The sequence below is a fragment of the Ambystoma mexicanum genome, chromosome 3p (assembly GCF_040938575.1).
Source record: "Ambystoma mexicanum isolate Mex_15411 chromosome 3p, UKY_AmexF1_1, whole genome shotgun sequence".
Classification (NCBI taxonomy): domain Eukaryota; kingdom Metazoa; phylum Chordata; class Amphibia; order Caudata; family Ambystomatidae; genus Ambystoma; species Ambystoma mexicanum.
In genome coordinates, this window is record NC_090925.1 from 111,331,430 (window position 1) to 111,346,361 (window position 14,932).

General features: G+C 45.6%; 1 protein-coding gene across 1 annotated transcript in view; it reads left to right on the forward strand.

The window, feature by feature from the left end:
- The window catches only part of LOC138580135 (rap1 GTPase-activating protein 1-like), a 713,312-nt gene that overhangs the window by 674,015 nt on the left and 24,365 nt on the right, over positions 1-14,932 (forward strand). Inside the window, exons 21-24 of the mRNA XM_069650446.1 lie at positions 1,782-1,908; positions 6,496-6,598; positions 12,245-12,330; positions 12,483-12,552. Coding sequence (XP_069506547.1) covers positions 1,782-1,908; positions 6,496-6,598; positions 12,245-12,330; positions 12,483-12,506 — 340 coding nt within the window. The 3' untranslated portion in view covers positions 12,507-12,552. The remainder of the gene's footprint in view (positions 1-1,781; positions 1,909-6,495; positions 6,599-12,244; positions 12,331-12,482; positions 12,553-14,932) is intronic.

Genomic DNA, 14,932 nt, shown 5'->3' on the forward strand with positions numbered 1-14,932 from the left:
GATTAATTCTCTCAGGCACAGTTCCCACCTGCCAATCGGAACTATAATCCAGTGTCCAGAAGAAGGGAGACCTTCTTCTGGACCAAGTAGACATGTATCTCTTTAGTTTACATAAGAGTGTAAGGGATTTTGACACAAAACGGTGGACTCTTTTTTTTATTTACTTCAGGATTCTGACAGATTCCTTATTTCTTTAATGGAAGCAATGAAGCCCCTTTTGAAATTAGGGAGAGGTAAGTTTCTTCTTTAATTTTGAACAAAATAAATATCTGTGCCAACAATCATATCACCTGTGTGTCAGTCTCCTCCTTCTACAGCCTTACAGCATCTCCTGTGGAGTTCCGCAATGATCCATCCTCTCTCCTGTGACCTTCAATATTTACATGCAACCACTTGGAATCCTGCTTGCTCCATACAACATCCACATCCACCAATGGGCAGACGACGCGCAGCTCTACGTCAAGATATCCTCCAGTGAAACCATCCACAGGTTCAAGGCCTGCCTCTCATTGATCCAGTCGTGGATTGCTTATCTAAAGCTCAACCCCTCCAAGACTGAATTCCTACTACTGACCAACCACACTGAACACGTGGACATCCAGACATGGCTCTCTGCTAGGCACCTCGAGGGCTTCACACACCAGCTGGCCATCTGAGCCAAGGCCCTTGGGTTCGACATCGCAAGACACCTCTCCAAACAGCAAATAGCAAGGAAGTCACAAACAGCTTGGTACCAACTTTCTCTCCTACTAATAAATCAAGCCCTTTATCTCAGAAATCATCTTCAGTTCTGCTATCCAAGCCTTGGTCCTCTCCCACGTGGATGGTGGCAATTCCCTTTTTAAAGGCCTTCCAGCAACTACTTTGGCCCCCCTGACATTTGTCCTGCATGCTGCAGCGTGACTCATCAAAGGACTCTGCAAATTCGACCACACCATTCCAACCGCTCATCGAACTGCACTGGCTCCCACTGCAAGGCAGTATCATTTTCAGATCCTGCTGCATCATCTACATGGATGTCACCGTGAAGTCCCCATGCTACCTCGCAGAGAAACTCAGCATCAACGGAGGGCCACGATCCACCAGAAGTAAAGACATGTGCAGACTTGAACTCCGCCGGTGCAGGATAGAGAAATCCAGAAGACAGGCCTTCTCTGCCTATGCACAAGACTCTGGAACATCCTCCCCATCAACATCCGACTCACCCCCTTGCTTCTACAATTCAGGAAGGAGCTCAAGACCCGCCTCTTCTAGGAATTTCAAGGAATAGCTCCTCCTTAACTCCTAGGTCCATACACCATCCATCCTCACCCTACCTGAGACTGAGTGATCTGATCCCCACTTTTCCCTTCCCGGGTTACTTGTAGATCCATCACCGCTGATTGCCCTCCCTCCCCTGTTGTTAGATCCCCACTCCCTTGTTTCTATGCTCCTTAAACTTACTCTTCCCCCTATGTTTGTAAAGCGCTCCGTTGCTTCCCGAAGTTAGGTCTGCGCTCAATAAAGACCCTAATAATCATAGTATGTGACACAGAGACAGACACCATCTACACCGGCGCAATTATGCCCCCTCTTAGGTTTTGTGATCTTTGATGACTATTGGGGGTGGTGGATTAATGGGAAATGTGCTTTAGCATAAATGCAAGGGCAGGACCCGGACCGATGCGCTCAGGCCAGGAGATGCCTCTGTGTGTGCACCCGCAATGGTTGTATCTCACCTCTTTCCTTTGAAGCTGAAGAGTTTATGTTGAATCCGCTGCTCTGTGCTGTGTGTTTTCCAGGGTCTTGTCTACCCAGAGCTCGGGATACTGCGTCATGCAGCCCCTCTCACGCTCGTCATCCAACGCCAGCAGCTGCTGCAGTGGGATCCGGGAAAACGAGACGTCGGAGGAGGAAGAGAACGATGGGGTATGGCAAAGGGGCATCTCTTGTGCATCTTGGGCTATGTGGCACCTCCAAGACGCCATCTTCCTGCCGTAGCTCTTTTCCTTCAGCTTTCTTTTGCCCGTTTTCTCTCTTCTTTACTCTTGTTCTTTCACTCTATTTTCTTTTCTTTTCCATGTTCAGTTTTTTATTCTTTCTTTATCATTTTCAGTCCATGCAGTTGTTCTTTCTTTCTTCTCTCTCTCTGTGTTTCTTTCCTTCTCTGTTTGTTTCTCCCTTCCTACCTCCTTTTCACGCTCTCTCTCTCTATTTCCTCAACATTAGTGAGCACACATTTCATTTTTTCCTGTGCAATATAGATTTTCAAGCAATAAGGCACGAGAGGCCGGATTATTGATATTGATATTGATATTTTATTTCTATCGCGCTCGTACACAAGTGATTCAGAGCGCGACGAGGCAACGGAGGGGAACAGGGAGAACAAAATCAACAATCCTACTAGGCCCAATGACATTGAGAACGCGCAAGTGCATGGGAAAACTGCAACTGTTATTACGATAACTTTGCTGGGTGATGCTATTTAAGATTGTTGTGTTAAAATCATTTGTGTGTGAATTTGCACCCGGATTTCAATTCCACACAGCAATTTTGAGCATGGTGATAGTAAGTTGCAGCGGGTGATATATTCCACTGTTTGCATGATTTCTTTTTGTTTTAATGTTGGCTATTAGGTGGTGCTGAAAGCACTACCTGTGAGCTGAAACTATTGTCAAGAGAGGTGAAGATTGGAGAGAGATGAGAGCAGCCTCTGGGTGCTGTTTGGCTATTTACCCGGCCATCGTCCACCAATAGTCATTCTACCAGCCCATAACTGTTGGCTTTGCCAATGCATGTCTTTTTTGGCTATTAAGAGGCATGATAACACTCCCTAAAAGCAGAGCCTATATAATTGGAGAACAGATAGGAGAAAGATGGGATGCAATGAGGGACAAAGAGTCTGTGGGTGTTTTTCTGTTATGTAGCCACCACTGGACCAGTCACAACCATGCCAAGTCCCACGGCTATTCCCACCCACTACCTGCTCCTCTGCACCCAAAGCACACACCCCTGGGGTCCCTATGAGTTAGCACTATCATGCAGTAAAATTAAACTTTGTGCCGTACAGGGGCTGTCAGTGTTATTTCTAACCAGTCTTCTTAGAATTAGTGGCTTAAGTGCTACTGTAAATGAACTACTGATGTAATACAGGTGTTTCAACCAAGTATAGTTTCAGCCACTTGATTTAAAAGCTGTATCTGTGTCCTCACATCGATTCCTTGCACGGAAGACGTGTTAAAAAACAATGACCCAGCCAATAAGCGTGCCCTGTATAGGAGTATTTGGCAACACGTGCACCATTTTCGAGCTATTGCCATCTTTTAGTCAAGTAGTGCCATTATGCCATGTCTACACAAAAAGCCAAAACTGTTGCCATTGCCAGTGCTTATTTAAATGTGAAGTCTTTGTGATCCAATGCCGACTTCGCATAACAAAAGAAATACACAGGCCTGGTGGTGCATGTCCCCATTTATCATTTACCACCGTTTTAAATGTGTTTTTCTCTGAGCAGTTTAGCACTACAGGAGAACATGTGCACAGAAATGCAACTTAACACAAAAAAACATAGCAAGAGTGAGTGCACCCGGCTCCAACTTAAGTTGCTTCGAATAGAGCCATTATTTTTTTGTTGTAGCTGCAAGAAAACTGATCTTCCCGCCATATTTCTATTTCTGACTCTGGGGGTCATTTTCTAAGTCCAGAGGCGGGTAAAAGCAGGGAAGCAAAGCAGAGCTCCCTGGTTACCGTCATCTTTTATGGTCTGCAGGATTTTGATTGATATGGCAGGCGGATTTGGGAGCGGACTGCATGGACGTCATTTCACCAAAATGCCAAGGGTAGCAGAAGTGAAAACACATGACTCTTGACCTCTTTGACCCTACTCCGATGTGACATCTTGGGAAGTGATGGAACACAACCTTTTACCCCTTGACAAAACAGGAAGTGGTATCACATATCATTGTTCCTAAGTACACCATGAAAAATATGGTTACAATATCACTGTAACATGACAAATATTTCTTACAAGACTGGATCACCATATGTATCGAAAAAAAAAACATGCTATAACTGCAACTTGCGAAAAGCAAAATACACAGTCCGAAATGGATGCTTATTCTACTCTTAATGCTTTTGGAGTATTTTGTCTGCATTGTGAATTTGAGGTGTTTAGACTAAATCAGTAACTGACCCCCTGAAGTGTGCCTGAAATAAACCTTTAATGAGTCTAGCAATTATTGGATAGAATTCCAGAAAGACACAATATTTGGTATTCCTATTCTTTCTTACTTAGGGTCACTGCTCAAAGTGTTACACTTGTGGAAACACCTGTTCGTTTTAAGAAGCCTGAACAAAAAAGCCAGCCACGCTATAAACAATGAGCCACATGGCATTGGCCCAGTATCTTCAAATTGTAAAATATATATATATATATATTTTTTTAAGGCTTGCAAGTGCTACCCCTGGCAACCCCTAAATGACGTACCTGGAGCGGAGCCGACTTAACAGCTCTGCCTTAACTTTTAGGCCTGCTTGCCACTTGCGCCTCGTTTTCCGCCTGCAAGCCATTTTCATGTAGCCGGAAAACGTGCCCATTCCCGAGGAATCTGTTTGGCTTTTGCACTTGGTGACAGCAGGAGGATTCCATTGGAAACCATTCTAAAAGAATCATTAATTGCTTGAGGGATTTACAATAGACGCAATCACGTAGTCGAACGTAAAGCTGTAAAGGGGTTTTTACATGACTTACGTTTTTTTCTTGTACACACTTGTGATGAAAAGGATTATAATTGCACAAATGTGTGACCTTGTTCATGGAGCCGGCCCCCTCCATGCAATGCAGCCTTCTGAGCCATGTCCTGGGCTTCGGTTCAATCAAGTTTCCTCGTGGCTCGTTTACTCTGCCTTTTCATCTCTTTCTCACACTTGCTAGCATTTTGCTTACCATTCCTATTTCTTACTCTTCTTTTTCTCCTCAGCTTTGCGGTATACTTGGAAACAATGTTAAACATTCTTTTATCCAGCTTGTGTTTAAAATGTGTTCAAACCTGTGGCCCTGTATGCATATTACACTCTATGTTTCCTTCAAAATATCATTTGTCACTTTCTTCACACTCCTGCCCTTTCCTTGTGTTACCCACCCTCAATTCCCTTTCCTTTCCAATCCTCTTTCCTCAACGCCCCTGCTTCTCATTTTACCTATCCTCCTCCTCCTTCCCTCTACTCTCCTGATCTTTGTTGATATGTCCGCCCTTCTATCTGCTCATTCTCTCATGTATCTGTTATTTCTCCTCTCTGCTCATCTTTACCTTATCTCTATTTCCCTTCTCACCATTACTTATCCAACCCTCCTCTTCTCGTCACTTCTCTCTCTCTCCTCCTACCTTCTTCCTACTTCTCTCCTATGTTCTCCTCTTCTTTCTTCTCCACCCCCTCTGCACTCCTTTGTTCTCCCACATTTGCTCGCTCATCTCTTCTCTTTCATCTGCTCCCCTCTCATTTGCTTCTGTGCCCTCCTCTGCTCACTCCTCTAATCTCATCATCTTTTCCTCTTCCTGTCTTAATTCTTCTTTGCTCTCCTCCCTCATCTTCCCCTCTCTCCATTCTTCTTCCCTCCCCTTCACATTTTGGAATCGTATTCTCATCTTGTCTCCTCTCCCATTCTCCCCTTTTCTCTGTTCCTATATTGCTATCCTCCCCGGCACTTCTCTCCTCGATTTCCACTCCCATCTTCTCATATCCTGCCCTCGTCTCACGTCCCTCACCTCTTTTCTTATCCCCTCTCCTCCTCTTTTCTTTATCATCTTTTTTTCTACTTTCCTCTCTTCCACTTTCTCACTCTTATAAACGAATACTTATCTCTGCTTCTCTCCCCTCCTCTTCTCTCCTTTTTTCTATGTTCACATATTGCTATCCTCACTGCTGTCCTCTGCTATGCTCTGCTCATACCTACTCCTCATTTCAAGCCATAATCCTCCCCTCCTCATCTTTTTTGTCTCTTCTCTCATCTTCTCACTTAACCTCTGCCCTTCTTCTCTCCTCTCTCATTTCCTCTTTGCATCACTCTTCTACTATTGGCTCCTCTCCTCATCTCACCTCTGCTTGACCTTTCTTACATCCTCCGCTCTTCATCCCCCTTTACTCTACTCTTAATATTTCCACTTCTCACTCTTTTCATATCATCCCCTTCTCCTCTTCTCATGTCTGTAATCCTCTCCTCTACTTGTCTATTTTCTCCTCATCCCACCTCTCCTCTTATCCTCTCCCCTCCTCTCTCATCCATCATCTTTCTCTTATTCACCTTTCTACTTATGCTTTCTCACACTTTTAATCCCATTCTGATCTCCTCTTCTTGGCACTCCCATTCCCTCATCTTGCCTTCTCTTTCCTTTGGTCATGTATTGCTATCCTCCTCTTCATTCACTACTCTATTCTTTTGGCTCCTCTCCTCATCTCTCCTCTCCTTGTCCCCCCTCCTGCCGTCCCTTCCTCCCCTTCTCATCCTCCCTTCTCCAGGAACTGATGAACTCCTCGACAGGCCAGTCAAAGCGGGACTCCCTTGGCCAAAGTGGTTGGTTTGATGATAGTGCTTGCACCCCCAGCAACGGCAGCTCTCCAGGTATCTTCTTTGCCATGCAGCCCAAAACCAAAAGTATAGCATTTCTTCCAATGAGGTGATAGGGCGTATAGCACATGAATGAAAAAGTGATACCGCTCACAAGCATTCTTATCTTTATCGAAGCGCACTCTGTTTATTCAACACAATTGTATACAGAAAACATTACACAAATACAACTCGGTTGGTTTCAAATGTGACAGGAAGACAAAGAAGAGATGAGTTGTAATGTGAATGATTTTCTTTTACATAGAGAAATAGACAGGTGTGCTGACTGCAAACCTCCCCCTCCCAAAAGCCATTTGCAGTTTGTGTATCTTATGTTGCTTTTGGTTAAACCACAACAACTAATTGAATCCTCAAGTCACATGATCTCTGGCACATCATTGTGCCTCAGTTCCTCAGCTTCCTGTGTGTGGGAAAAGTCTCTTAATAAAAATGTTCATCAGTACTGAGATTGATCACAATCTGCAATGGTGAATGGTGAAGGGGCAGGAGGACAGCTCAGGGGCAATACTCAGGGGCAACACACTTGTCTTGGAAGCATAACAATCCCAAGCAGCACTGGTTTCGAATCCGGGTCCCGCGCTTGGAGGCTGGACTAGGACATGAAGCGCAATATAAGAACCCAATTTAATTTTAACTCTGTTTCGCAGTGTGAGATCTGCTAATCAGACCACCTTTTCATAAATGTGTTAGGGCAAAATTATAATGCAAACATGTGCCTCATGTGCCTTTGCTACGGGAACCCTCACCCAGAGCTCTCCAGTAGCACAGGGTAGGTTCAGAGGTCACATGTGTTAAGATGGGTTTCTGAACTCTGACCTGGAGGGGCAGAGGTTCAAAAGGCCAGCCTAGTTTCTTGGAACAGGGTAACCTCTGGATAAGCCAGACCAATCAGGGTAGCGATGGCGGCAGTCAAGACTAAGTCTCAAGAGGGGTGAGGGTGACGGAAAGACCTCAATGAGCACATAAAGCAAGCACACTTACAAATTACTCCAGACAGGTGTTATATAAAAAATATAGACACATTTATTACAAGGCCTTTGTAACATCGGCCATAGCAAAGAATCCCAATAATACCAAAGTAAACCAACACATCACAATCAATACAATATATATACAAGACCGAGGGGTCTAAGGAGTTAGGAGCACGTAATATGTAGACCACCTAGATGGGGAAGAAAACAGGCAGTGCAAGTAATCATTAGACCCAGTTCGACATCCGAAATACACCTAACTAGGAGGAAGTCCGAGCCCTACGAAGAGAGGAGCCTTATGCTCAAAAGTACCTGCACGCGCTGGTGCCAATGGACAAAAGAGGGCCTCTTCGAGGATATCAGGCAGTTCAGGAAGGTGAATGAAGCGATGCAGAACAAGTCCCCACTACTCAAGCAAGGCCTCCACTTGTGGGCAGAGGCAGGGTGAGAGTGCGGGATAGAGCCGCTATTTCGCAACAGCAGTATAAAAGAAACGGGCTCCTGCGAGAGGGGCCACCGGTGGGGGTATGGACTACTCACCAGTCCCCGACGCAGGCAGACCCAGACTTCTCCAGTTCAGTGCACGTTGCTGGCAGGTTCAGCTGCGATAATCAGGACGTTTCGACACTGTGTAGATTCCGTGTAGCAGGATGCAGGTTAGAGGGTTACCCAAATGCAGCGGACGTGCACAGGTGGTTACCACAGCAGGGTAACACGGCAACCGCATTTACTCTGGTCCGGACACACTCGTCTCACTTCAGACCTGGGAATGCCAAGTGTACGAATTCGGTGTGAGGGTGCCGTGGACACAGAGCAAGCAGTAGGCCAAGTTTAGAGGGCTTCCCAGAAACAGCGGCGGTGACAAAGCAAAGCGTCCTGCGTAAACTGGTCAGCCCACTTGTTGGCCTAGGGACACTTCCGAAGAGGCTTACTTGCAGGGTTTGATGCAGGTGCCAGGAATAGTTGATCCCACTATTCCAAAGGGTCGAAGCGCCTTTGCACACCTTCTAGGACGATCAGATGCAGAGGGTCTCGCAGATCGACAGCAGTTCAGGGTGCCAAACCTTTAGCGGGTCACCAGCGGTTCCTCGACTCAGCTTCTTATTGCAGGATACTTGGCTCCTTATCCCTTGTTCGGTTTGAACTCAGGAGATCAACATGGTAGTGATGTTTTCAGCCTCCTCTTATCCAAAGTTCCCTTCGCGCCAAAACAGAGAGGGCCCAATGGGAGATCTGCTCACAAACACTCACACCATACGTGGACCTATCACGGACCACGGTGGTCCCAGGCATTCAGGACACTCTAGACTCTCTGGCACCCAGGATGTGTATTGGGAACAGACATCCCAGCCCACATCCTGGAGGCACACACAAGGCATGCAGAAGCCCGCGAAAGCGTTGTGTTTCGCGGGAAAGTGCATGACCAAATAAGGACTGCCCCGGGTCGGCTTGACCTGGGGGAAGGTGAAGGGGCAAGACGGTCAGCGGACAGGATAAAGAACCTTGTGGCATGGCCATTTTGGGAGCCAGGCCACCTATTCGTGCCAAACGCGGTAAGTGCGGATACATGGCAAAAAAGGGTTCAAAACACAAGAGAGTCCAGCGAGAGTTTCTTGGGCCTTTGGAATGACTAGAGACCCAAGAGCGCGGTAATGTAAGTTACGGTGCACTCTTGTTTCATGTTGCTCAAAAGCTGCAACATGAGGAAAGGACTAAGGGAAACGAAGTCTCCCAGTACTGACTGTCTTAAGGGCATGTCAGTTTCCCCATAAGAATTGAGCGAAAGCCCAGAGGAGTGCGGCGGAAGGCTGCGCTTCTCTGGCAAAGTCTAGATCAGGGTGTAAAACAACAGCAAAAAGAATGGGGGTTGCCACATGGAGGGAAAATTACATACAATTATGAAATCTTTCCTAACAGCATGTACGTTGAAATGCAAAACTCCTGCAGGGAGACATGGAGTTTTAATATTCTGTACCTCTGATACAAAAACTAAAAATGTAATGCCTTAGTCGGTCTGGTTGCTCATAAATCTTTAAAAATAAGTCATGCCTAGTTGTGGCATGGTGACTACTTGGACCATACAATTACACAGCCACAACCATCTGATAGCCCACTAGTGTCAGCTCTGTGAGCAGCCCCCATCTATGACATGACTGATGTATATTGGTGTGTAGTCTACTGCCTCCACAACTGCCAATTGGAAAAATGGCCAGGATGCTGTCTCTTTGTTCCCCCAGAGTATGACCAACACCTTCCTCCCAGGGCACAGGAATCTCTCCAAGAACCTCTTCTGGGAACCAATGTTTCAACACCAGCACTGAATTAAAGCCACACTGAATCCAGGGTGCTGGAAACTGGAGTCCCTTTGAAGTCAGCAGTCATGGGAAGGTGGGATGAGAGAGCGGTTTCACCATCCTGATTTCTGAATAGCTCTCCACCACTTCCTGTAGCCCCCATTTCCTGCAGGCAAGGCACCCTGGGTGTAATATCAAAGGGAAAAGGGCACTTCATACACCAGCCTAGATTAGAACCCTTTAAGGAGGGTCGCTAGGACAAATAATACCCTGTGACATTTTGGCTTTATAAAGAGAGGAAATCTTCTCCTTCTTTGATTAATCTATGGTATTTCAAGAAACATTCAATTGACCTTGGTTAGGCATACAATCTATTCAAAAGACCTCTGCCATGGAGGTGGAGACCGAAGGCATCCAAGGCAGAGGCAAGCTCTTTCCCATAACCATCGCCAGAGAGCAGTGTGGGTGAACTACTGTGGGACATGGCCTCTGCTAGCTGCATTGGAACTAGGATAATGTTCAATGGAGATGAAAGATCCCCTGTAGGTGCAAGTCAAGCTCCTTGGAGTAGTAATGCAGGGCAGAAGGACTTGCCTTCTCCTGGAACCCCTAACTCTGGACTCCTAGCAACCCAGAAGCAGCTGGAATCCTATCTCATCACCTCAAGACATTGCTGAGCCGAATCGGCCATGCTCAACGCTCTTTGAGGCTCCACATTTTGCACTTTAAGTAAACTCTGGGTTGCTTGATGCATCTCAAGACACCCAGATGCTGGCTCAGCCCATTGAACCTGACCAAATCACCTCAACCCGATTGTGGGCTCACAATGGAGCAACTGACTACAGTTCAACCACTGAAACCCATTGAACTTGCCTGTCTAGAAGGCCAACTCGAGCCATCGTCTTGCCGCTGACTCGAGCGTTGCCCCAAACCGATGAAAGCCATAGCCTCACTTAGAACGCTGACCTAACCAATCAGGAGCACCACACCTTCGAACAGACTTCACGCCAACTGCCACTGAGATTGTAATAATTCAATTATCTCAACATCGGCTCCACCTCAGCTAAAGTGACCTAGAAACCCAGTGTGAGACTGCCAAGCTGCTCTAAAGACAAGAATCAAGGTACCGTGAAGAGGTCCTGTCCCCGTGATCCACATTTGGGGACCACGGTGACATTTAAGCTCCCCCTTCCCTACTTTTTCCTTTAAGAACTTAACCTTGAACTTTGGCGTTGTTGTCCAATCTGATTGCTTTAACACCCCTGCTCATCGACCCAGAGTGCCCTTTTTACAGGTTTTTGGATTAGTGTTTGAAAGTCTTTATGTTTATAAAACCTTGATTGGACATTCTTTTATTTTGGAACCATTGGAGTTATAGCATGCTCTCACTCTGAAATACCAAAAGAGGCAAAGTAGGTACACCTTTCAGGCTGTGCCTGGTTCACCTTCACGATTGGGATCACTGCTCACTTAGTGTCGTCTAGGGTTGAGTAGGTGATTTAGCCACAGCTCATCGCTGTACTCGTGCAGAGCCATTTCGTCACACATATGTAAGTAGGAAAAATATATTCTGAGGTGCATGCCAAATGTATACATTTCCAACGACCCCCAGTGCTTGGGAGTCAAATTCCACTAGGAACGACCCAATGGTGAAACTCTCATGTCCAAACTTTGAGTGATTTCAAACCATTCCTTAACCTGACATGGGATTTAGGAAGGAGTTGGTGGCTGCGTTTAGCTAAAAAGATAGAAAACCTTCCAGTGAAAAGCTAATGTAAAGCAACAACATTGAACAATATTTTGAAATGCGACCGATGCACTAATTAAGAACCAGTACCAACTTCCCCGCATTCTATGCAGGCCCCCTCAATCTTCCCTTACCCCAAATAAGCAGCAACCTTCTGTCATAGCTGGAACTGCCAAACAAGTCATCCAAAGAACCTCTTGCTTCTTGCGCAGGTTATCCCAAGTTGAAGGCACGACCATACTGGTTTTTCTACAAATCAAGAGGGATTGAAAGTTGTACAAACACTTAAAAAGCGTGCTGTCAGATAAAGTGTGCAGAAACATTTGAATTAACTGGGTGGGATTAACTGGGGCCTACCTTTTGGAGATTAGCCACTGTTTTTGGTGTACAACCACAATAAAAGTAAATAGATTAAATATTGAATCAGCGCTTATTAGATTCCATCTTGACTATGGAGTAAATGTATGGGGAAGAGGGTTGTTGTAGGGTTGAAAAATGAAAAGAGCAAAATGCTTTGTGCATGGGCATGAGTATGTTGAGCGAGTGACGGAGTAATATAAAATCGGAGCTAAACTCCGGATTGCTGCAATTTCTTGGTTACCTAAGGAAACCCTGGTCTTTCTTTCAGTCACCAAGCTCCTCCGTTTTGGAAGCTCATCTGGGTCTGAGGAAAAGGTGAAAAGCAGCAAATCTGACTCTCAACGCTATATCCCGGTAAGTAGCTCCTTCCTTCCCATGTCCTCTCCTCCTGCTGATGCAGACCACAGTACGAATGGGTGTGTTTGCGTGGCCCCAGGCGACTAGCTTAGGGAGCCCGTTGGGTGGTGCAAATTGTGGCTAAAAGAAGACATTTCCTTGTCCTGCAGGCCTCCATTTTGTGCTGTGTGTGATGTCATCGCTGGAAGGGTGTCGCAGTGCATGCTGGGTAATGCACAGGTAAATGAGGCAGGGCCATGGGACCCACATAATCCATGCATTGCTTTTCATTCAGTTTCACAATGCCAGTGGGATTTATTATCAGTGGATGTTTTTGTGATAGCCTTATATTTCTCATGCTAGCCTTCTTTGGACATCTGCCTAGTCCAAGATTTGAATAACACAGGACCCCTTACAGTCACTGATACACCCCAGCATACACCTTTCAGACCCACAGTAGAAAGCACCCTCACAGTGTCTAGCTTAGGTCAATCTTCTTTCCAACGCTGAAAGGTTTCTAGGTGACCTGAGACATTTAGTTATTATTAACAGACAACCAGAGACCTAAATTAACTCAACCATACAGTCTTGATGAAACAAAAGCATTGTTTTTTAAACACAAAAACAGAACTGGATACACATTGTGACAAATCTGACGATGCCATCCCTTCTTTTTCCTAGGGGGAGACCTTTCCCAGGGGGCCAGGGCAATGCGTCCACAGTACAATAGTCCCCCTGGGGGTGGTACATCGAGAGAGGATTACATGGCGAAATAATCCCCCCATGAATAGGGGACGATCATCAGCAGAGAACGCGGTATCTGCCTGCTTTACTGTGGCCAACCCCTCTTCCAAATCCTCCTACCTCCTCCCTGGATAGGGCTAATATGTATTGCTGTCAGGTTAGCCAAACTAACTCACTTGACAACACTGAGAAACATAATAATACAAAGTAGTATGACTGCAATCAAACTAACTTATGTGACAGTACTAAAAGACCGAATAATGCAAAATATTATACATGTAGCTTTAAGACTGATACTGTGATGAAGAAGATGGGCCAGAGTACAAGGATCACTCGTGTGAGGCCAAGTGAGCGGTCTAGTTTTCTGATGCCAGTGATTGGATGTAATGAGTATACCAATCTGACGTGCGAGTTCCAAGATCATCCCGGTTCGAGCTCAGGCTCGAACGAACGCGCTAAGGAGACGTGAAAGAGGAAGACCGTCCTCTAAAGAGAAATTGCGGGAGCCATCGACGGACGCGGTGTGAAGCGTGGAGGAAACAAAACTCGCAACTGTCTCAGTCTGCAGTCTTTGAAGGAGAGTCAACCAAGTAGATTCAAATACAAACAGGTGAGTCTGGGACCCGCACCCAAAAGAAAGATGCTCTGGGACCTTGGAGAAAATGAGGCAGGAGAGTAACCCAAGTAGATAAAACGCAACCTTTCAAGTCTGGGACTTGCCCCCATATGTGAATGTTCAAAGCAAAGAGGGTCTGGGATCCTGAAAGAAGAAAAGAGATGCAGCAAGAGAAAACACTATCTTGGAAAGGAAGCAAACCAACTTGTGTAAAGTATTGCGAGTCTGTGATCCGCACCCACATAAAGACCAAGGATAAAAAGGTCAAGAACCCTAGCACTGCTAAAAAGAAGGAATTTTAAGCTTGGTACCGGAGCGTGCCAAGATAGTAGTATACAAGAACTGTAAAATTAAGAAACAGTTCCTCTTCAATTGTACAGTGACTTAAAATGAGGGGAAGTCTAGGAGAAAGGAACACCACCCTAGCATTGAGGTCCTACACCTGGTAGCAGACCATACCAAGCTGGTAGGATACAAGAACTGTGAAATCAAGCAACAGTTCCTCGTGCGATATCCAGCATCTTAAAATAAAAGACGTTTAGGGGAAAGGTGCCCAACCCTAGCCTTTTGAATCCTGTATTTTAGAACATTTGGAAGATTATTCTGTTGTTGGAAAGCACAACAAACACTTTTAACTTTAAGTAGAGACCATCCTTGTCAAGTTATCTTAGGTTGTTAGTTTTGGCAACAGCAGTAGGCATTTTGCCACCGTCTTATTATTAATAAAAAAGTATATCCAAAATGATACCACCATTGGGTCTGAGACTTACTTCTGACCCCTTACAACATGTAAGCAGATAGCCTGAAGAAACACTGGAATAAAATGCTTGCTGGAAATCAAACCCTCTCTAATTCCTGCCCAATATTCATTTCCTTCCCTGCAGAAAGTGGCAAATGATTCCCCCCCACGCTCTCACAGGTTTTATACAGTAGGACCTAATTCCTTCTAGATTCAGTTTCAGTAGCATGATTCCACAACTTGTTTATGGCTTGTCATGTGCTCATGGGTCGTCTGTGTTGCTGAAGGGATTGGCTATGCCATAGTTGGCACCCCTGATATATCCTCTGCTTTAATGTAGCTTGTGGCCCACAAAGGGCCAGGCTAGGAAGGGCTGCATGCTTTTCCCTTAAAGTAAACCATGGAAACGAAGACACAGTTACCAGGGAGAACAATGGGCATCATTCCAAGTCCGGCTGTAACCGTGATGGAAAAACAGGCAGGTTGCCGCTTGACCTGTAATGAATTACTGGATCCGGACT